At 41.2% G+C, this 24598-nt stretch overlaps 1 protein-coding gene across 1 annotated transcript in view; it reads left to right on the plus strand.

The window, feature by feature from the left end:
* LOC127440030 (N-acetyl-beta-glucosaminyl-glycoprotein 4-beta-N-acetylgalactosaminyltransferase 1-like) overlaps nt 1-24598 on the plus strand; it is a 132569-nt gene that overhangs the window by 84003 nt on the left and 23968 nt on the right. Inside the window, exons 8-9 of the mRNA XM_051696407.1 lie at nt 1760-1838; nt 22935-23001. Of these exons, the coding sequence (XP_051552367.1) occupies nt 1760-1838; nt 22935-23001 (146 nt within the window). The remainder of the gene's footprint in view (nt 1-1759; nt 1839-22934; nt 23002-24598) is intronic.

Below are 24598 nucleotides of genomic sequence, written 5' to 3' on the forward strand. Positions count from 1 at the left end.
AGCAAAGAGGTTGTTCAGCTGCTCCATGACAAAAGGTGGGCTCACTCAAGATAATGCTCATTTACAGTTAATGGAAACACGCAATGTTTAGTATTTTCTTGAGTCAAATTTTCAGAAATTTACATTTTGATGGAAACCCAGCTTGTGTTGCCTTGCGACACGCAACTGTTGATTCTGCTTTAGCTTCATTTGGAACTATTTTCATTAGTGGAGCAAAAATAGACAGAATAACTGGCTATTTTGTGTCTAAATTGTAAGTCACCCAATATTCAATTCTTGTTATTAAACTGTCTAATTAAAGCAAAAGCATACTGTGGAACTGAATATTAGCATGGCCCCTTTTGGTGTGATATTTTGCTTTAATGATTACCGTCTTACCACAGCAGGCTGTTGATCATTTGGACATTGCCTGAATACACTGTCTTCCTTTATCTCTCTCTTTCTTAATCACTCACTCCTATTCAATTATTGAACAGAACAATTTTAGATGGAGCCAGGCAATTAGTCAGCCAATTAAAACTCTATTCTCTACCCCCTCTATTCTCTCTCTGTTTGTCCTATCTGGTGCTGATCTACTGTTGAGTCCTTCCTCCACCCCTCCCTTTCAGAGTGCTAAAAAAGATACTGTCATTCCTTATAGCAGGACAGTGTGCTGTGGTCTGCTTTTCTAAACTATCTTAACAAGCAAAGCTTCCTTGCTCAAACAGCTTTAGCAAAAAGACCATGCTGGTTTTTACTGGTCAATTGCATGGCTGTCCACCCGCCTGCGGTCTTATGGAGATTAAATCCAGAGAGCTAAATTAATTAATTTTTGTTGTTTCCAAACACTTAGCACATTACAGATCCAAATTCTCGTAGGACTTGCTCATATTTATGTCTGGCTCGTGTATTGCCTTAGTGGTTAAGTTAGCATTTGTTGATGTAGAACTGACTAGTTTGGTTAAGAGAGGTTACGTCACTGCTAATCTCTGCTGATCTAGTTGTTGAGCAAGATGATAGTCAAGTGCATAATATTTAAACTGTTTTCAAGATTTTTGATATATATCACTAACACAGGAATGTCAAACACTGCGTCATATTCATTTAGCATGTATTTATATACTAAGATGTTGTATTATTAGCAAAAAACATTAAATACTATTGATACTGTGCTGTTGAGGGAAAATCATTGTGTAATGTAAACCAGCAAGCTTAAAACAATCCAGTTATTTAAAATAGACTAAATGAAATTAAAACTACAACCAAGTGGATTTATTAAAACTGAAAAAAAAAATAGAAAAGGTTTCCTTAATGATTATAAAATGTTGTTTGTGTTTGCATCATATGCTCCTATGATAGCAACTGCATGATCTGGCGAGTTTGGAAACCATTATTGGATGTGGAAATATACTTATGTGAGAGATGAGCAATTTTTTGTTATGTGAACACAAAATACAGTGTGCTGTGTACAGTTTTCTGCGTCATGTATTTGTTTCATCTGGAGCAATTTAGTTTTGTCACGCAAATCGCTTCCCTGAGAATGAGTGTTCACAATTTCCAGTGTACTCATCCACACTAAGTGGTGGATTGTGCACTTTTCATTCCTTCACCTCCCAGTGTACTTCTTGTCCTCATTTCTTCAGTCCTTCTATAACTCTTCTTAAATTACCTTTCTCACAGATGCTAATGTTCCCTGCCCACTCTTCCTTTCACTTTTATTCTTACCCCCCCCCCCCCCCCCACCCCACCCCCCTCTCTCTCTCTCTCTCTCTCTCTGCAGTCTCATGTCCTCAAGGCGATACTACTTTGAGGTTTTGCACAAGCAAGATGACAGAGGTTCAGACCATGTGGAGGTGGGGGTGAGTACAGAGCCAGAGTTTGGAATATTTCAGTAATGTGGAAGGTGTGACAGCTGGTCTGTGTTAAACAATTTGCTATAGATGTGTCCCAAATTAAACTTTGGTGAAAGACTCAATGCAATCTAAATGAATGTGTTTAGAAATGGTCAGAATGGTCTATAAAACCTTTTCAGTCATGCCATTATTCTATCTCAGTATCTCTTCCTTCTCATTAGAGTGCACACCAGGCAAGGACTTTTTATCATGGTACACTCACTGTGAAATAAACAGTCTAAAGTACAGAATGTTTTATGAATGAACTCTTGTTCAAAGCTTGTCCCACTTCCATTCCTATTATCCTCTACTACTACTCTCTCTCTCTCTCTCTCTCTCTCTCTCTCTGTCTCTCAGTTATTGCATTATTTAAAGCCGAATAAGAAACAAGATAAGAAACTTGGCAAATTAGTGAAGGGGCCCTTCACTTAAATCTCCAAATCACACATGGAGCTCCCTTTGCGGCTGAAAACATAAAATTTTGTCAATGTATAGTGACTAGATCCACAGCGAACAAACATTTAAGTGCCAACTATTTTCGTGACCAGTGTTGAGTAAGTTACTCTAAAAAAGTAATTAATTACTAACTACTAATTACATCTTCTACAGTGTAATAAGATTACTGTTCTAATTACTCTGCCTGAAAAGTAATTGCATTACTTATTACTAATTACTTTCTAAAACCCTTATCAATCTCGACCAGATGAAAAATACAAGGATAGACATGAAATTTTTCTTTTTCTCCCCAATTTGAATGCCCAGTTCCCAATGTGCTCTAAGTCCTCGTGGTGGAGTAGTGACATGCCTCAATCCAGATGGTGGAGGACGAATCTCAATTGCCTCTGTGTCTGAGACCGTCAATCCTCGCATCTTATCACATGGCTTGTTGAGCGCGTTACCGCGGAGACATAGTGCATATGGAGGCTTCACGCTATTCTCTGTGGCATCCACGCACAACTCACCACATGCCCCACCGATAGTAAGAACCACATTTTGGTGACCACGAGGAGGTTACCCCAAATGACTCTACCGTCCCTAGCAACCAGGCCAATTTGGTTGCTTAGGAGATCTGGCTGGAGTCACTCAGCAAGCCCTGGATTTGAACTCACGACTCCAGGGGTGGTAGTCAGCGTCTTTACTTGCTGAGCTACCCAGGCCCCTGAAATATTTCTTTTAATTTTTTCAAATAAATCATAAAATCAAATAAATTATTAATGAACTGTCCAAAGGATTTAAGGGGGCTGCATTAAATTAGAAAACATACATTTTAACATTAGACGTTAAATTTCGAATTTAAGTTCACAATTGTTTTATATAGAATTGTTCTATAGCCTATACAGTATTTAACACAATTACATCAGAAGTAACTGTAACTAAATTGCTAAAACAAATTTAGTAATCCCTTTTTTCAACAAAAAAGTAATTTAATTACAGTAATTAATTAATTATTAATGCATTACACCCATCACTGTTTGTGACTCATGACCCATAAAAAACTTTACTGCATCTCTGACCATTATAGCAACCTTGAGTATTTTAACAGCCTTGAAATGATGCAATACTTTTTGATAGCCTTTTTGATAGAGTTTCACTGGCGAGTCTCTAATGTTATTGTCTAACAGAAAGTGGATAACAAACATAGTGAGAAAAAGAGAGCTAGTAGAGAATAGAAAAGTAAAACATGAGCTTGAATCTAAATATTTTTTTTCAGTTCAATAGGTGAAATGAAATTAATTTAATATACACTACCGGTCAAACGTTTTGAAACACTTGACTGAAATGTTTCTCATGATCTTAAAAATCTTTTGATCTGAAGGCGTATGCTTAAATGTCTGAAATTAGTTTTGTAGACAAAAATATAATTGTGCAACCATATTAATTTATTTCATTATAAAACTAACATTTTATTTAAATGTAATAAAACGTTTTTGAAATTGATGACTTGGACCAAATAATAAAGAAAAGCAGCCAATAATTGCCCAACATAGATGGGAACTCCTTCAATACTGTTTAAAAAGCATCCCAGGGTGATACCTCAAGAAGTTGGTTGAGAAAATGTCAAGAGTACATGTCTGCAAATTCTAGGCAAAGGGTGACTACTTTGAAGATGCTAAAATATAACACAGTTTTGATTAATTTTGGATTTTGTTTAGTCACAACATAATTCCCATAGTTCCATTTATGTTATTCCAAGTTTTGATGACTTTACTATTATTCTAAATGTGAAAAAAAAAAAAAAAAAAAAAAATATATATATATATATATATATATATATATATATATATATATATATATATATATATATATAATAAAGAATGAATAAGTGTTTCAAAACTTTTGACCAGTAGTGTAAATAATTTTATGATGTGGAATTTTCCATCAAATCCTTTCTGAATTATTATTGACAGATTGAACATTGTTACATATTGTTTTATTTTATTTCTTAAGAGGGAACTAAGTGCATTTTGACAAGAAAAGAAATGCAGAGTTTTCAAGTATATAGGTGCTAGATTATAATTAAAGGAGTACTTCCTGCCAAAATAAAGTAGTGCCATAATTTACTCAGCAACATGTTGTTTCAAACCCAAAGTTCTGGGTATGATATATGGCACTGTGTATACATATATATACACCGATCAGCCACAACATTAAAACCACCAGCCTAATATTGTGTAGGCCCCCCTCGTGCCACCAAAACAGCGCCAACCTTCCTGTCAGAATAGTATTCTGAGATGCTATTCTTCTCACCACAATTGTACAGAGTGGTTATCTGAGTTACCGTAGACTTTGTCAGCTCGAACCTGTCTAGCCATTCTCTGTTGACCTCTCTCATCAACAAGGCGTTTTCCATTCGCAGAAATGCTGCTCACTGGATGTTTTTTTTTTTTTTTTTGGCACCATTCCTAGAAATGGGAATATCAAAGTCTACGGTAACGCAGATAACCACTCTGTACATTTGTGGTGAGAAGCATAGCATCTCAGAATGCTATTGTGAGGGGGACCTGCACAATATTAGGCAGGTGGTTTTAATGTTGTGGCTGATCGGTGTATGTGTATATATATATATATATATGTATGTATATATTTATATATATAATATATAAAGATATATATATATATATATATATATATATATATATATATATATATATATATATACACACATACACACACACACACACACAAATAAATAAATATATATATTTGTATACTGTATATATATAAATATATAGTCAGGGTTGGGAGGGTTACTTTTGAAATGTACTCCACTACAGATTACAGAATACATGCTGTAAAATGTAATTTGTAACATTTCATTAGATTACTCAAGGTCAGTAACGTATTATAAATACTTTGGATTACTTCTTCAGCACTGGTAGATTTTTTCACTTGTTTTGACTATAAAAACTCTGCCAGAACTGTAAGACAAAATACATGTTAAAAATACATTCTCTGAAAAACCTAAATATCTTATGCAGTGTTGTTTCTAAAACAAGATAAATCAAATTGATCTTTTTGATTTTTACAACTGATTTTTAGATATTTTTACAGGAAAACAATACAAAAATTATTATCAAGAATACGATTTTTGCCCTAATATCAAAGGTCTTACTAGAAAAAAAGAAATTATATTCCAACTTGAATTTTCTTGATAAAAAAATCTGATCATGCCTGGTAACACGTGCATGTAAAATGGCTAGAAATAGCATTTTAGCTTAGCGTAAAGCTGACAATTTACACAAGGTTTATTTCTATTTCTTCTGCTCCAAACTTACTTAAAACTTACTTCTTTTTCTGCTCGTATGAATGTAACACATCATAAGAAAGTGTTTCACCACTGCTCAAATGCTCTTTGGATTGCATCATTTATATGTATAAATGTTTTCCATCTGAAAGGACTGAATATTAAATGAAACAATTGACAAAAAAATGCAAAGTAATCTCTTCAGTAATCAAAATACTTTTTGAATGTAACTGTATTCTAAATACCAATTATTTAAATTGTAACTGTAGTGGAATACAGTTACTTATATTTTGTATTTTAAATACGTATTCCCATTACTTGTATTTCGTTACTCCCCAACCTTGTATATAGTACTATAACAGTACTGTGCAAAAGTTTTAAGCACTTGTGAAAAATGTTGCAGTGTGAGGATATCATCAAAAATAATGCCATAAATGGTTTTAATGTATCAGTTAACCTCACTTCAGTCCAGTAAACATAAAACAATCTAAATCACTATTTGGTGTGACCACCTTGGCCTTCAAAATAGCACCAATTCTCCTAGGTACACCTGGACACAGTTTTTCTTGGTTGTTGGCAGATAGGATGTTCCAAGCTTCTTGGAGAATTTGCCACAGTTCTTCTATCTGTTTAGGCTGTCTCAGTGATGTTGAGATCTGGGCTCTGTGGGGGCCATACCATCCATTGTAGGGCTCCTTGTTCTTTTATTTAATTCTATTTGCAAAGGGAATGTTAAAATCTAAAATTGATATTTCCTACTGATACACTAAAAGCGGAATATATAAAATAACTGTTTGCAGACAAATGTTTTTGTGAAAAATATAAAGACATTTGCACAGTATTTATCACATTAATATGTCTCCTCCGTGGAACACAAAAGGGGATGTTAAAGATATTCCAAGACAAGTTTGACTCAATCGACAGCATTTGTTGCATATACTTTTGATTTTCATAAAACAATCATTTTGACTCATCCCTCCTTTTCTTAAAAAATAAATAAAATAAAATAAAAAAAGCAAAAATCGAGGTTACAGTGAGACACTTACAGTTGTGAATGGGGACAATTTTTGGAGGGTTAAAGGCAGAAATGTAAAACCTCTAATTTCATAAAAGCACTTATATTAATTATCCTGTTATTGCGTGTGTATTATTTGAGCTGTACATTTGTTTCAGTTGTCACTTTTACGGTCACTTTGGGGTTTACGGTGTTGGCAACAAAGTTTTAAAATTGGCTGTAGCTTTACACAAATAAGGTTAGTAAGCAATTTTATCACACTAAAATCATGTTTACACGCATATTGTTTACGTCTTGTGGCTATACTTTTGAAACTGAGTATTTTAACATTTACTGATTGGCCCCATTCAGTTCCATTGTAAGTGCCTCACTCTAACCCAGATTTTTGGGGGTTTTTTTAAATAAAGGAAGGACGAGTCTAAATTAATTTTTGGGGTAATCAACATTATGCTACAAATGCTGTCGATTGAGCTTAACTGGCATTGAACCTGGAATACTCCTTTAATGTGAATGTCAGTCTCAGTCAACATTCATTTTAATTGAATGGAATATTAACTGAGGTTAACATTCTCCTTTTGTGTTCCACAAAAGATAGAAGGGCACTAGCATAACAATTATGGTTAAAAAACAAAAGCATAGTCATAAATGTTTCAGGTTAATAAAACTTTCTCTTCTCTTATTATGATCCTCCACTGAATTGCTGCTCATATACTCAAGCCATTGCCTCTGGATAATTTTGGTGCTTTGTGATAGACCTCTTTGATGGATTATTAATCAAAATGTGAAACTAACTTCTTGCACCCATTTCTGACCTTTCAAAGGAAGAGTAAACTGGACAGCTGGGCTGCATTGTGGCACAGTGCATTAGGTAAAGTCATTAGCTTGAACTTTGTGTCCCATGCAGGCACTGGACAGTTGCTGGAGAGAGCACAGAGTGGAGCTTTTAATTGGAAAGAAAGGATTTGGTGTCATTTGTGTAGATTTTCCACTTTCTTCTGCTTAAGAGTCTGTCACTTGTTTGAGGAATCGTTATTTGGCCCTTCTGTGAGTCTTAAAGGGATAGTTAGAAAATTCTGTCATGATGTACTCACCTTCATGTTCCAAACCCATACAAGTATGAATTTATTTCTTCTGAAAGGAGATGTTGTTAGTCTCCATGACCATTCACTTTCATTGCATCTTTTTTCCAAACAATGAAATTAACTGCGATTGTCATTCTGCCTAACATCTTGTTTTGTTTTCCACATAAGATAGTTGTATGTGTTTGGAATGATGACATAATTTTGTGGGTGAACTATCACTTTAAGTCTTGGCATTTTTATCTTCCACAGACTTTTAAAGCTACAATCTGCACACAACATAAAGGTGACCTTCAAAAAAGGTTCCTTTCCACTACAGTGATCTTTGTGTCTCTTAAAAAGACATAGATTTTTCTAAATCCACACTGCACTGCTTTGAAGGCCTCCAGGCTGAGAAGGGCCAAGATAGTGGAGCTGTGCTTCACTCCTTATTTAATGTTCACAACTTCGCAGCAGTAGGAGTGTTGGGGAAGAGGAGGTTCAAAGACACGAGAGGAGCCCAATGAATACATTCATGGAATTTCAAGGTGTTCTCAGTTAGTCATAAGAGACCAGACACCAAAAAGCAAAAACAGCTAATTATCCGTGGCACACAGAATAATTCATTTATTAAGCAAACTGCATTGGGCTAGCCTGCCAAGTTCTGCATTTTCAGCTTTAAAATTCCCTTCTTTTCTCAATTTCAGCTATAACACTTGTTAAATCAGAAAAGGTGGGCTAACATATACGATGTGCTTAAACTTTCTCTGGTACCTCTGAGCGTTAGCACCCAACACCAGAGTTATTTTGAGCCTGATTTGCATTTTAACAGAATCGCCAGACTTTGTAGGGACAAAGAGATCTAATAAAGCCTGTCTGATGTAGTCTGACCAGAAAATACCTAACATGAGATTTCCAGTAGGAGCTATTATGGACAGTACTTCCAGTCAACAGTTTATTCGGTGTCAGACAAAAGAGAAATAAGACGTTAGGTGATGCAATATGTGCAACATCATGTAAGCTGCACATTGTTTTGTCTAGGGATTTCCATGCTCTTTATGGCATTTCTCAAGACTGCTTTTGACTGTGTCTGTTTTTAACTTTACAGACATTTGTAGTTGTACAGTACAGAAAAAGATAAAGCTTTATAGAAACCAATGCTACTGAAAGTGTTGTTGCATCGTGGGTAGTGTCACAGATAGTTGTTTCTCTTTAATATAGTTTTTTCCCCCCTTACAGGGATAGTTCACCCTCATGTTGTTCCAAAGCTGTATGATTTCCTTTGTATTTATTTATTTTTTCTCCATGCAATGAAAGAGAATTATGACTGATGCTAACATTCTGCCTAACATCTCCTATAGTGATCCATGGAAAAAAGAAAGTAATACGGGTTGAGAACAAAAAGAGGGTGAGTAAATAATGACAGAATTTTCATTTTGGGGTGAACTATCTGTTAAACTACACAATATCACTCATGTTTAATATTTTCATCATAGGCAATGACAGATGTCCTGGTTACTTTCATAACCTCCGTTCCCTGATGGAGGGAATGAGACGTTGTGTCGATGTAGTGACACTAGGGGTCACCCTTGGGAGCCCCAAACACCTCTGATCTTTGAGAAAAGGCCAGTGGGAATTGGCGAGTGGAATTTGCATGCCACTCTCCCGGACATACGGATATAAAAGTAGCTGGCTTGCAACCACTCATTCAGGTTTTGTGCTGAGGAGCCGAGACAAGGTCCCGGCCATTTCAGCGGGTAGTTCAGTGTTGTGGCAGGAGGGACACAATGTCTCGTTCCCTCCAACAGGGAACGGAGGTTACGAAAGTAACCAGGACATTCCCTATCTGTCACTCACTCGACGTTGTGTCGATGTAGTGATACTAGGGGTCCCTATACGAAACGCCACAACTAGCTGAACTGTGTTACATGAACTGGCAGTGTGAGACAGGCAGACCATTGCATGCCTCGTAGCCAGCGCACCTGGCTGTCATGTAATCTCCCCCAACGCTCCTACGAGCATCGTACGATCCCCTGCACCTCGGGACAAGTCGACTGCCCAAAAAAGGGGACAGGCTACCAGGCCTCTTCTCTTTTTTTTCTCCCCAAAAAAAGAGTGGAAATCGATCGACTGGGGGCCATAAGTGTCCGTGTCGGGGGGGGGGGGGGGTCATTCCCAAGGGGAAGACACTGCGGAGACCACACCCTGCCCGAAGGGGAGGTAATGTGTGGAAATACATCACATGGTCTTACCGAGTTTTGTCGGCAGTGTCGCTTGTGGAGAAGTCCCCGTGGTAGGTCCTACCCAGAGGGGACAGATCTCTACAAACATGGTGACCGGTGGCAGAGGGGACTCGGGTTTACCAATGGGGAAACCGCCTCATGGAAGATACATCACATGGGGTTACAGACAGGCAGCCAGCGCATGTGGCGCACCTACCCCAGTACAGGGCCTACTAGCACACGTTCTGGGCCAGCATCGAGTTTCTCCATGAACTCGCCTGCCACAAGGCTAAGGAGGAAGGACATCCAGGTTCCACGGTCTCGTGAACACAGCTGGGGGGTAAAGGCGCACGTCTCCCCCTCCAGGAGGGGAAAGGACCCAGTAGGTGATCCTCTGTTTGGAGACAGCGCTCCCTTTCCACTGTCCTCCAAAGCAGAATAAGAGCTGCTCTGAGCGTCTAAAGCTCTTTGTGCAATCTAAATAGATGTGCAAAGTGCACACCAGACACAGCAACGACAAGGCTGGGTCTGCCTCCTCCTGGGGCAGCACTTGCAGGTTCACCACCTGATCCTGAAACGGGGTTGTGGGAACCTTGGGCACATAGCCCGGTCGGGGTCTCAGGACCACGTGAGAGTATTCTGGACTGAACTCCAGGCATGTGTCACTGACAGAGAACATCTGCAGGTCCCCTACCCTCTTGATTGACATGAGCACAGTCAGGAGGGCAGTCTTCAAAGAGAGTACCTTTAGCTCAACTGACTCCAGGGGCTCAAACTGGGCTCCCCATAGGACCATGGAGAGATCCCATGAGGGAATGAGGCACGGTCTGGGAGGTTTCAGCCTCCTCATGCCTCTAAGGAACCTGATGATCAGGTCTTGCTTCCCGAGAGACTTACCATCAACTGCGTCGTGGTGCGCTGTTATAGTGGCCACATACACCTTCAAGGTGGAGGGGAACAGCCACCCCTCCAGCCTTTCCTGCAGGAAGGAAAGCACTGATCCGACTGCACATCTCTGGGGGTCTTCGCGTCGGGAAGAACACCACTTAGCGAACAGATGCCACTTCAAGGCATACAGGCACCTCGTAGAGGGAGCCCTAGCCTGAGCGACTGTGTCTACCACCGCGGGTGGTAGGCCACTTAGGTCTTCTGTGTCCCATCCAAAGGCCAGACGTGGAGATTCCAGAGGTCTGGTCGCGGGTGACAGATGGTGCCCCGTCCCTGATAAAGAAGGTCCTTCCTCAGGGCAATTCACCGGGGGGGGGGGCTGTTGCAAGGAGTGTGAGGTCTGAGAACCAAGTCTGGGTGGGCCAGTAGGGTGCTACTAGGATGACCTGCTCCTCATGCTCCCTGACCTTGCACAAGGTCTGTGCAAGTAGGCTCACTGGGGGGAACGCATACTTGCATAGCCCCTGGGGCCAGCTGTGTGCCAGCGCTTCTGTGCCGAGGGGAGCCTCGGTCAGGGCGTACCAAAGCGGACAGTGGGAGGATTCCCGGGAAGCGAACAGGTCTACCTGCGTTTGACCGGATCGACTCCAAATCAGCTGGAAAACCTGGAGGTGGAGTCTCCACTCTCCCTTGAGCGTGACCTGCCATGACAGCGCATCCGCAGCGCTGTTGAGGTCGCCTGGGATTTGAGTGGCTCGTAACGACTTGACTCGCTGCTAACTCCAGAGGATGAGACGGCGGGTGAGTTGCGACATGCGACAGGTGCGCAAGCCGCCTTGGCGGTTGATGTATGCTACCATCACCGTGCTGTCCATCCGGACCAACACGTGCTTGCCCTGGATCAATGGCCGAAGCCTCCGCAGGGCGAGCAACACTGCCAGCATCTCAAGGCAGTTGATGTGCCAATGCAGTCACGGCCTTGTCCAATAGTTGGCGGCTGCGTGCCCGTTGCACATGGCAACCCAGCCTGACTGTCATGACGACGACTCGCCTGGAGACCTGCTCTAGGGGAACCCCTGTCCTTAGAAATGCCAGGTCCGTCCAAGGGCTGAACAAGCGGTGACAGATTGGCGTGATGACCACGCGATGTGCCCTGTGGCGCCATGCCCATCTCGGGACTCGAGTCTGAAGCCAGTGCTGAAGCAGTCTCATATGCATCAGCCCGAGCGGCTTGACCACCACTGAGGATGCCATATGCCCCAGGAGCCTCTGAAATTGCTTCAGTGGGACCTCCGTTCTCAGCCTGAACGATTTCAGGCAGTTCAGCACCGACTGCGCACGCTCGCTCGTGAGGCGCACCATCATCGAGACTGAGTCTAACTCCAACCCAAGAAAAGAGATGCTCTGAACTGGGGAGAGCTTGCTCTTTTCCCAGTTGACCCGAAGCCCCAGTTGGCTGAGGTTCCTGAGCACCAGGTCCCTTTGCGCACACAACAAATCCCGAGAGTGAGCTAGGATTAGACAGTCATCGAGATAGTTGAGGATGCGGATGCCCACTTCCCTTAGTGGGGCAAGGGCTGCCTCTGTGACTTTCGTGAAGACGTGAGGCGATAGGGACAGACCAAAGGGGAGGTACGCCCGGCCCTCAAAAGCAAACCGCAGGATGGGCCTGTGTCGAGGTAAAACCAATACGTGGAAGTACACGTCCTTCAGGTCTACCGCCGTGAACCAATCTTGATGCCGAACGTTTGCTAAAATGCGTTTCTGCATCAGTATCTCGAACAAGGCCCGGTTCAGTACTCGCAGGTCCATGATTGGCTGCAACCCACCGCCTTTCTTCGTTACGATGAAGCAGGGGCTGTAGAACCCCTTCTTCATCTCGGCTGGAGGGACAGGCTCTATCGTGTCCTTCCGCAGAAGGGTCGCGATCTCTGCACGCAGGCAGCGGCGTTCTCGCCCTTCAATGAGGTGAAACAGATGCTATTGAACCTGGGTGGATGCCTGGCGAACTGAATCATATAGCAGAGTCGGACGGTCCTGGTCAGCCATCGCGATGGATTGGAGAGCGCACGCCACGCCTCCAAACTCCGGGTGAGGGGGACCAAGGGGACAGTCGCGTCGGACATACCGGCGGGTGGGGCCTCAAGGTGAGGCGGAGCCTGAGGCGCAACGTTGAGGGGGTTCGAGCCCTGAACTCGTGGCCGTGCTGAGTCTGGGGACATTGAAGCACTTACCTGGCTCCGGATACCCACCATAGGACCGGTCAGGGACGGGGGAGGATGGAAATCGTCCTCGTAGTCCATCAAAACCGCCCTGGCATGGGTGTGTTTGTGCCACAGCTGGGCGCGCAGGGGCGGGGGGCCCGCCTCTGGGGCGCCATGCCTGCTGTAAAGGTGCAGTGTCCGGCGGTCATGATAACGATGGCCGTGAACACCAGATGTGTGACCCAGGGAATGAGGAAACCGCTCTTTTCTCGGCAATGTGGGTACCGCAGCCCTTTGGGCATGTGGCGAAATCAAAAGAAATAAAAGATTCTCCCGGCCCTCCACCGGGAGATGGAGTGGTCTGTTTACCACCTCTAATGCAACGGGCCCTCCATGTCCCTGGGTCGCCTGTCTCAGGGGCGCTTCAAAGCCTTCCTCGGGTTTTTGGCGGTGGGCCATGAGACGTGGCATCTGCTTCCTGCGGGTGGCTCCACGCTGCTGGGGTGGGCTGCAGCAGAGCTGGTGTTTTTGCCACAGGGGGACGCCCTTGGCGACGAGCAGACGGGGTGTGGGATCTTGATCCGCACCGGGGCAGGATGTGCTGGATAGCCTCCGTCTGCTTCTTAACTCCCAAGAACTGCTGGGCAAAGTCCTCGACGGTGTCGCCGAATAGGCCAACCTGGGAGATAGGTGTGTCAAGGAACCATGCCTTGTCAGCCTCCCTCATCTCGACCAGGTTGAGCCAAAGGTGCCGTTCCTGGACCATGAGGGTGGACATCGCCTGCCCGAGAGTCTGCGCCATGACCTTCATTGCCCGGAGAGCGAGATCGGTCACCGAATGCAGCTCCTGCATCAATCCCGGGTCAGAACTACCCTCGTGCAGGTCTTTTAGTGCCTTGGCTTGGTGCACTTGCAGGAGAGCCATGGCGTGCAGGGCAGAGGCTGCCTGTCCAGTGGCACCATAGGCCTTAGCCACCAGAGACGACGTAAAACTACAGGCCCTGGATGGGAGTCTTGGGCGGCTCCGCCAGGTGGCGGCATTCTGCGGGCACAGGTGCACCTCAACCGCCTTATCCACTTAGGGAACCGCCGAGTACCCCATAGCAGCCCCACCATCGAGGGTAGTGAGAGCAGAGGAGCTGAAAGACCGGGTCCGGGCAGTGAGAGGTGCCCGCCACAACCTCGTAAGCTCCTCATGCACCTCTGGGAAGAAAGGGACTGGGGCGGGGCGCGGCACGATTGGTCAAGTCGCGAGGGTTCAGGGGGGAGTGGAGGGTTCCATTCCAGCCCGATGCTCACAGCCGCCCAGGCAAGCATGGCTGCCAGCTCTGCGTCGGCCTGCAACTGGGCCACCTCACCCGAAGGTGGGAGCCCAGTTGAATCCTCAGTGTCAGACTGGACGAGCCCGCTCTCCGATGCTGCGATCGACAGCTCATCCTCTTCACGAGCCTTGAGACCACGAACTCACCCTGAGACGAGCCGGCAGCCTCATCCCAGAACTCAACTGGGGCGAACGAGCGTGCTGAGGAATGGGAGGTCTGTAGGGGGTTACCCGGTGGAGCGGCTCCTGTTGGGGTCCCCAAATCACCCCCAGTGCTAACCGACATGGCCTCAAACCCATAGGTAGAAGGACTGCAGCAGGGAGATGCTGGGGTGGCTTCCCTCTGAGGAAGGAAAGCTGCGACCGCAATGTTGCCATGGTCATGTTCTCGCAGTGAGGACATGACCCGTCCACGAACGCCGTCTTCGCGTAGGCAGTGCCCAAGCACGTGAGACAGCGATCGTGGCCGTCGGAAGCGGAGAGATAACAACCGTAACCAGGAATTAAACACAAATGAAAAGGCATCTTTAAAAAGAAGCTCTCTGTAAGTGCCACTCTTTTAGAAGGAAAATATACTCTTTTAGGCTGCTGAAGCATCCAGGGGCATTCTCTGCACTCCACCGGTGTATGAGGGGGAGAAACCGCTGTAATGCGCCGTAAATCCAACAGCTTTTCAAGGTGAATGGATCAGCAGAGTAATTCAGCTCGCTGAACACAACCGCTCAGCTCTGAAGAGAAAATCTGAATGAGTGGTTGCGAGTCAGCTCCTTTTATACCCATATGTCTGGGGGAGTGGCATACAAATTCCTCTCGCCAATTCCCATTGGCCTTTTCTCAAAGATCAGAGGTGTTTGGGGCTCCCAAGGGCGACCCCTAGTGTCACTACATCGACACAATGTCGAGTGAGTGACAGATAGGGAAGGACAATTCAAGGCCATTTAATGCTTTAAAGATTCCCATATGCTGTGTGTTAGGGTACACTTTAAGGAAAATTTGCTTTTTTCTCTCATCACAAGGTTTATCAAGATTCAAGAAATACATTTATTTTTATTAAATATTGATGGAGCAACATAATTTGTTTGAAAAGAAATAGCAGGAAGTTGTTTTGAATAAAATCATTTTTTTAAAGGTAGTGAGTGGGCCTTTTACCTCACACCTGGGATAAAAGGCTCCCTCAGTTGGTGTAAAAGGCCCCCAGGGGGGTTATATTTATATAGTCTAGATACCAGGGTAATAGTTATAGGGCACAATTTGTCACCTATACAAATACTTTTTAAGACAGCAAGATGCTTTTTTGAATAACAAATTAAGATAATACTTCAGAAAAGCGTGCATAATTAATTTCTTGTTCATTTCATTCACATTTTACATTTTATTACAACTCAAGTGTTCTATAAACAAATTAATCTCCATTGTGATTGGATCGGTCAATGTGAACCCACTTTGAACATTTTTCATAACAAATCTATTCCCCCCACTTAACAAAAACAATGTGTTTAATTGGGGCTTTTTACCCTAAATACTATCCTTTCACTTACTGGAGAGTTATGTTTTCTTTATATATACAATATATATATATATATATATATATATATATATATATATATATATATATATATATATATATATATATATACACAAAGGCAATCTAAGTAAACACAAAATACAGCTTTTAAATTGTAATGTTATTTATTGTAGCAAAAAATTTATCCAATACCAATTGAGCCTGTGTGGAAAAAGTATTTGCCCCCATAGTTCCTAAATCTATGCAACTGCATTCATAATGGTGTTCAGCTGGACTAGACACACTCAGGCCTGATTTCTGCCAGCCCTGTTCAATCAAATCAACACCTAAGTAGAACTTTTTCAGCAGCATGAAGTTGGCTAAAAGGTCTCACCCAGTAGCACACAATGCCAAGGTCAAAAGAAATTCCAGAAATGATGAGGAAAAAATTGATTGAAATACATCAGTCTGGGAAGGGTTACAAAGCTATTTCAAAGGCTCTGGGATTCCAAAGAACCACAGTGAGAGCCATTATCTCCAAATGGAAAACTTGGCACAGTAGTGAACCTTCCCAGAAGTGACCGACCTTCCAAGATTCTTCCAAGATCACAGCGACGACTCATCCAGGAAGTCACAAAAAAGCAAAGGACAATATCCAAGGAACTGCAGGCCTCTCTCACATCAATAAAGGTGACTCCATTATCAGAAAGACACTGGCCAAAATGCCATCCAAAGAAGAGTGGCGAGGTGAAAACCACTGCTAACCCAGAATAATAAAGTCTCGTCTGAATTTTGCCAAAACACACCTTGATGATCCTCAAACCTTTTGGGAGAATGTTCTGTGGACTGATGAGTTGAAAGTGGAACTGTTTGGAAGACGGGTTACATTACATCTGGCATATATCAAACACAGAATTCCACAACAAGAACATCATACCTGTGGTCAAGCATGGTGGTGGTAGTGTGATGGTGTGGGGATGCTTTGCTGCTTCAGGGCTAGGGAGACTTGCAATAATTGAGGGAAACCTGAATTTTGCTCTTTACCAGAAAATCCCAAAGGAGAACATCTGGTCATCAGTCCGTGAGTTGAAGCTCAAGCACAACTTGATTATGCAGCAAGACAATGATCCAAAGCATAGAAGTAAGTCCACCTCTGAATGGCTCAAAATAAGCTAAATTAAAGTTTTGGAGTGGCCTAGCCAAAGTCCTGACTTTAACCCAAGTGAGATGGTGTGGCAGGACTTTAAAAAGGCAGTTCATGTGCGAAAATCCCCCAATGTGGCTGAACTAAAGCAGTTCTGCAAAGAAGAGTGGGCCAAAATTCTACCACAGTGTTGTGAAAGACTGATCTCCAGTTATCAGAAGCGTTTGTTTGCAGTTGTTGCTGCTAAAGGTGGCACAACCTGCTATCAAGTTTAAGGGGGCAGTTCGTTTTTCACATGGGTGATATATGTGTTGGATAACTTTTTTGCTTCTATATATATATGTATGTATGTGTGTGTATATATATATATATATATATATATATATATATATATATATATATATATATATATATATGAAAACTGTATTTTGTGTTTACTCAGGTTGCCTTTGTGTTATGTTATATCTTCTTTGAAGATCTAAAACAATTTAGTCTGAAAAATTCACAAAAATAGAATAAATCAGGAAGGGATCAAATACTTTTTCACAGCACTGTATATATATATATATATATATATATATATATATATATATATATATATATATATATATATATATATATATACACATACAGTGGCGGCCAAAAGTTTGGTATAATGTACAGATTTTGCTGTTTCGGAAAGAAATTGGTACTTTAATTCACCAAAGTGGCATTCAACTCATCACAAAGTATAGTCAGGATAATACTGATCACCATCACTATTTGAAAACAGTCATTTTTTATCAAATCCTGACAGACCCCATTTCCAGCAGCCATCACTACAACACCTTATCCTTGAGTAATCATGCTAAATTGCTAATTTGGTACTAGAAAATCACTTGCCATTATATCAAACACAGTTGAAAGCTATTTGGTTCATTAAATTAAGCTTAACATTGTCTTTGTGTTTGTTTTTGTGTTGGTCAAAAATGGCAAAAAGAAACAGCTTTCTCTAGAAACTCATCAGTCAATCATTGTTTTGAGGAATGAAGGCTATACAATGCTTGAAATTGCCAAAAAACTAAATATTTCATACAAAGGTGTACACTGCAGTCTTCAAAGACAAAGGACAACTGGCTCTAACAAGGACAGAAAGAGATGTGGAAGGCCAGATATACAACTAAACAAGAGGATAAATACACCAGAGTCTCTAGTTTGAGAAATAGACACCTCACAAGTCCTCAGCTGACAGTGTTATTGAATTCTACCCGCTCAACACCAATTTCACGTACAACAGTAAAGAGAAGACTCAGGAGTCCAGGCCTCATGGGAAGAATTGCAAAGAAAAAGCCACTTTTGAAACAGAAAAACAAAAAGAAAATGTTAGATTGGGCAAAGAATCACAGACATTGGACAACAGATAATTGGAAAAGAGTGTTATGGATCTTAATTCCATTGAGATTTTGTGGGATCAGCTAGACTGTAAGGTGCATGAGAAGTGCCTGACAAGACAGCCACATCTATGCCAAGTGCTACAGGAAGTGTGGGGTGAAATGTCACCTGAGTATCTGGACAAACTGACAGCTAGAATGCCGAGGATCTGCAAAGCTGTCATTGCTGCACGTGGAGGATTTTGTGATGAATTGTAATAGTAATTTTTCATGTTATTAATGTCCTGACTTGAACAAAATTGAAAATGACAAATATTTTGTTTCAAAATAAATATGATAATATCCAGGATATTCATTAGCCGCAAAAATTATTAAATATTATATCAAATTACCTAAAAAATCTAACTTTAGATATTACACGCATTGATCTCATGGAAAAGGACAATTTTGCAGTGCACAGTGACAAACAGGTGTTTAGGAAAGTGCTGTATTAGTTTTTGGTGCTGTTTAGTGTTTTGGGAGAAAATGTTTATTAGGAAGTGAGTGGAGATGTCCAGTGAAACATTTGGGAGTATTAATAACACATAAATACAGTATGTAAATACTTTATCAAGCTGCTGCCCAGACTCTGTTAAAGGATTTCTGAAATGGTGTATGTTTAAATTAATAATTCACCAAAAAATTTAAATTCTGTCATAATTTACCCACCCTCATGTAGTGAACGTAATCAGCTTGTGAAAAAGCTGCTTTAATGAATGTGCAATTGTTTCCAGAAAAAAGCAACTCCAGTTTCGGGTCGTTTCTCACCAAACCATATCGTATGCCTTCAGAAGACTCAGAAAATGACACATGGGCTGCATGGACTACTTTTAGGAAACTTTTAGGATGCTTTTTAAGCTTTAAAATGAGCCAATATCCACACTGTATCCATTGTATTGAACAGACAGACAGAGATATTCTTTAAAATATCTGCTTTTGTGTTCCACATAAGAAAATCAGTCGTAAAGGTTAATGACTTTAGAAATTTAAATCAGTTGAAAAGGAACCCATTGCAATTTGGAGTAAATAATGACAGAATTTTAATTTTTGGGTGAACTAGTCCTATAATATTGCTGTTTGAATTGTTGGGATCGTTCTGCCACCCAGATAAACTACAGGCTTTTCTTGAATGTCCTAGACATCACATTTTTGTTCTTATTCCACATCTGTCCAACTTTGTGTTAAATATTATATTTATCGGCATTTGTCAGCCTCCTCTCGAATGATCATTCCCCAGCCCTCTTGTCACTAGCCTAGGTTCAGGCTAATGACTGGAGTGGGTGGCAAGAAGGAGGCCAGAGTAGGCCTTGGTGCAAGGACAGATTAACCACCAGGCCGATTGGGCCGTTGCCCAGGGCCCTCTAAACCCAAAGGGCCCGAGCTCTAAATCAATTATTTATTTATTTATTTATTTTGAGACATTTATTATAAATCCACGTAAATTTCAGCCTTATGTGAAATACCATTTGTTCGGCTGAATGCATGCTGGACTACAGCAGAGCGAGCACAGGCACTCGAGTGCACGCTCAGGGAATCTGCATCTCACAGGAGCAGTACGTTTATTTGAAGGACTACAGAGAACACCGTCTGATTTACGAAGCATTTTCAAACACAAAGATAAGGTGCAGTTTACCCTGGTTGTGTACAACGCTGATGGTTTAAATTCGTACAAGCAACAGAATTCGTGCAAAAGTATAGACTTGAGGACTTTAAAATGTTTAAGTCCTGCGTGCATTTAATGTTTAATGATAAAGGGAAAGATGCCTTAATACCCTAAATATTTGCACGGTAATGTTTTGTAATATTTGGTTAACCGCGATAGTTCACAAACGGTTATTCTGTTATTTGTCGTGACTCGGGAATAAAGAACATTTATTGCCATCATGGATGCTTCAGACACAATCTCAGATAGCAGGGAATAAAGTGCAGTGAGCTATGAGCCTAAATAGCACAATACATAGATCTTCAAATTATAAAATCACATTAAAGTTGAACAAAAATAATCTCTGTCACTGCCTGCAACAGAGTAGGCTTATTCTTAATCAATGGAAAATGCATAATTCTGCCCGGGCAGGTTCACTTTCCATGAGGCAGTGAATGCTACAGATTATAGGACTTCTTTGGGATGCTTTGATTTTTAAATGATTCAGCATTTAACTTGTGTAATTATTGTCTGCACACCAGAGCAAAAGGGGTAAAAAAAACATTGGCTCACTGTTTAACCAGTGCTGAAACTTTGCCAGGTGAAAAACAATCTGTAATCATGCAGTCACATTCCTCTTTGCAACCTGAACTTCATCAGAATGTTGATTTGTGACACCAGTGCTGAAAAAGCTTAATGCAATGCAACAAATGATGAAACAGAACACAGGTGTCTAGAGATGCGTTTATAAATATTAAAGTTATTTTAAACTTAATGCAGTGTATAAAAAATGTGACAGCCCTGAGTTGTGGTGCTGCAGAACAATCAAAGATGTCCGTCCAGTGTGTGTTTACATAAAATACCATTTAAAAACTGCGCAGACGCACGTGTGAACAGCCCGCAACTCACGCTATAGCCTACTTGAAAAACTGACCCAAACCTGGCCCAAAACCTGTAGGTTTGTCGGGTACCGCCGGACTCAGATCGGGTTGAAGACCTCTAAACACATGCAGAATAACCGAATAGTGATTTTGATATTTGAATACAGTGCACATCCCTGTTAATAACACATGATTTTGAATCGGTGCTACAAGCTTTTCTTCCATCTATTTGAAAAATCCAACCAAATCTGCCAAGCGTCCTGTAGCGCATAAAGGTGAACTTAGTCATGTCATGGGGGACTCCACTGTGTACCGGCCCATGGGCCTCTCAAGTCTTAATCCGTCCTTGCCTTGGTGTTAGAATGTGATGAGGCACACCTAATGCTTATTTTGCCACTTCACAGCAGCCATTATTTCAGTATTGAGTCCCTTCTCCACTGAGATTAGACAGTTGACTTCCAGGTTAAAGTTTGTTGTTTAGGCCAGAAAAACAATGACCACCTGATTCTGTGCTTCTTGACCTACCACAGCCCCCTGCACAATACTCTGAGTAATACTTAAAAGTTTTCTTTGGTGTAATCTTCGAAGTCAGGTTGATTCAGTCATATTAAAAAATATTAAGACTTAAAACCAGTTAATTTAGATGTTACCACATGATGCACAATTTATTTCTGTTAACTTACATTTTTTTAATGTGTAGCTTCACTCCATGCTACACTAAATAATAATAATATATATTACTTTTATGCACACATTTATGTATAATATTTACAAGTGAGAAAAGCACCTTGGGTTCCAGTTAGACCACAGATGGGTTTTGAAGAGTAAAGTCTTCATCAAGGTCTAGATCTCAGAGGGGTTTCACTGCAGCTCTGGTGTGTGTATGTTTGTTTGCATTTGTTTATGTTTACAGTGTTTGCCTGCATTTGTCTGTGTGCCTGTGTCTTTCAATGTTTGCACATTTAAACTTGTGTACGTGGTAATACTGGCTAAAGTGTACATTTATCAGTGTGTGAGAGTGTGTGATTGTTTGCACGGCTGTATTTGTTTATTTGTATGTGTGTGTTTTGTGTCACTGGGGGCAAACAGGCATCTGTGGCTCCTCAGATCTGACATTGTGCTGTAACTGTACTCCATTGATTCCCGAAAGGCAGATCTGACCTTGAGAAACACAAGCTGTGCAGAATAACAGGGTGAATACTAAACACTGAAGCACACTGATTCAGGTGTGTGAGGTGTGTGTGAGGTGTGTGTGTGTGTTTGTGCGTGTTTGTGCATGTATTTTATGTGGGTCCTTATAAGTGTGCTAAAAGTGGCTCTATACTGTATATTATTAAATGTTTGGTTCTGACAATCAGAACAGGAATGAGTCCAGATTTCTCTACTGTCAAAGCAGCAAATTCACAATTGAGTCAAATAATCTTGTAAATGACCATCCTTTGTGTGTGTGTGTGTGTGTGTGTGTGTGTGTGCTTGTGTGTACTTGTGAATAATTAGTATGCAAAGACAGTGAGTATGACAGACACTGCTGCTCTGTTATGTACCATTTTCTGGGCCCTGGAACTGTCAAACTATTAGCAATGTCGACATCAAACTGCTCCAAATTCAAATTAATTTCTCTCAAATTTTCTTTCTTTCTTTGTTTCTTTTCTCTCTTTGTATCTACCCTCCCGTCACCTCCACTCCTCTCTCTCTATCTTTGTTCAGCCGCACTGTCTGAAATGCTGAAAACCAATTTGTAGTGTGGGGTTCGTGTGTGAATAAACGAGAGGAAGTGTGTGTCTAAAGATTTGTAAGTGCTTGGCGGTGTGATAAGAGTTTTTGTTCTGCGACTGGTAAATGACCTCTTGTGTGCGAGTGGCCAAGGAGAAGTGATGTTGTAATTGCAGAGCCTCTTTAGAAGAATTACTACGTGTCTGTATCCCATCTATTTTGAGAGCTAGTGCCATCCCAGGGCACTGTAAAGGCTGAAGCGAACAAAGTGGACTTTTCCATTCTTTATGTCTCTTTGTCACTCTCTTCTCTTGCAGTGGAGACCGTTCCTGCCCGGGCTGAAGTATGATGTTATTGACGCAGCTTATATCTCTTTGTACACAGGTAAATGCTCATTTGCTGTTTGAGCTTTATCAATCTAAATACACAGTATGTGCATGAAGTGGCCCCCAAAAAGTATTAAGACACTTTTGAACACTTACAATAATAATAAACTTTATTTTATATAGGGCCTTTAAAAGTAGTTTCTCAAGGCGCTTTACACAGTAAAAACAAACATATAAGAATACAAAACATTAGGATTAATTAAATATATAAACATGCACATCAAAATACAATTAACAATAAATCATAAATACAATGAAACATGCATATGAGAAAATACATAACATAAAAATATAGAAACAAAACTAAAATAATCAAGTAAAAGCTAACCTGAAGAAGTATGTTTTTAGATAAGATTTTAAAATGCCCAAAGTCTGTGCTTCTCGAATATCAACTGGAAGTGAATTCTACAATTTAGGAGCATAAGATGAAAAAGCCCTGTCACTCATGGAACGTAAGCGAGTTTGAGGGACAGCCAAAAGACCAGATTGGGAGGAGCACAGATTATGCTTCGGGGAGTATATTGTTAAAAGATCAGACAAATACTGAGGAGCCAGACCATGCAGTGCTTTATATAGTATGCAAGCATAAGTATTTTAAAATCAACACGAAACATGACAGGGAGACTGTGCAAGGATTCCAAAATAGGAGTAATGTGGTCACCTGTTCTGGTCCTAGTCAGGATCCTAGCTGCCGAATTTTGTACATATTGCAATTTGTTGAGTGTGGATTTAGAGACCCCAACAAGAAGTGCATTACAATAGTCAATGCATGAAAAGACAAAGTTGTTGATAAGATTTTCAGCCAGAGAAGAAGATAACATAGGCCGTAATTTTGTGATATTTCTGAGATAAAAAAAGGAAATCTTAACAGTATTCTGCACATGGGGATTAAATGTCAAACTAGCATCAAAAATCACTCCCAAGATTCTTCAGTTTTCTTTGAAACTCCAGAATAGAGCCATCAACAGATAGAGTTGTAGTTCCAACTTTACGAAGCTGAGAGGAGAGCCAAGAAGCAAAACTTCAGTCTTATTACTGTTTAGAATAAAATATTTCATATTGTGAAATACATATCTCAGAAATACAATTTGAAAGAAAAAAAAAATTTTGTCCATGTTTAGAGTGGATATAGATCTGAGTATCGTCTGCATAAAAGTGATAGTTAAGACCGAGTGATCTTAAGAGCTGACCAAGAGGAAATAAATAAATACTAAAAAGTAATGGGCCTAAAATTGAACCCTGGGGGACACCAGTATTAACTAAACCAATCTCAGACCTGTAACCACCCATAGAAACAAACTGGCTACGATCGGAGACATAGGATCTAAACCAGTTTAAAATGGTCTTAGAAACACCAAAAACAGTTTCAAGGTGGGTGAGTAAATGATTGTGATCGACAGTATCGAAAGCAGCACTGAGATCAAGAAAGATAAGAATGGAAAGTGAGCTCGAATCAGATACTATTAATAAATCATTGACCAAGGCCATTTCTGTGCTATGGAATTTTTGAAAACCTGAATGAAGGGGCTCAAAGTGATTATTAAAAGTAAGGTGATTATGCAGTTGAGAGGCAACAACATGTTCTAGGATTTTTG

This window comes from Myxocyprinus asiaticus, chromosome 1, assembly GCF_019703515.2.
Source record: "Myxocyprinus asiaticus isolate MX2 ecotype Aquarium Trade chromosome 1, UBuf_Myxa_2, whole genome shotgun sequence".
Taxonomy (NCBI): domain Eukaryota; kingdom Metazoa; phylum Chordata; class Actinopteri; order Cypriniformes; family Catostomidae; genus Myxocyprinus; species Myxocyprinus asiaticus.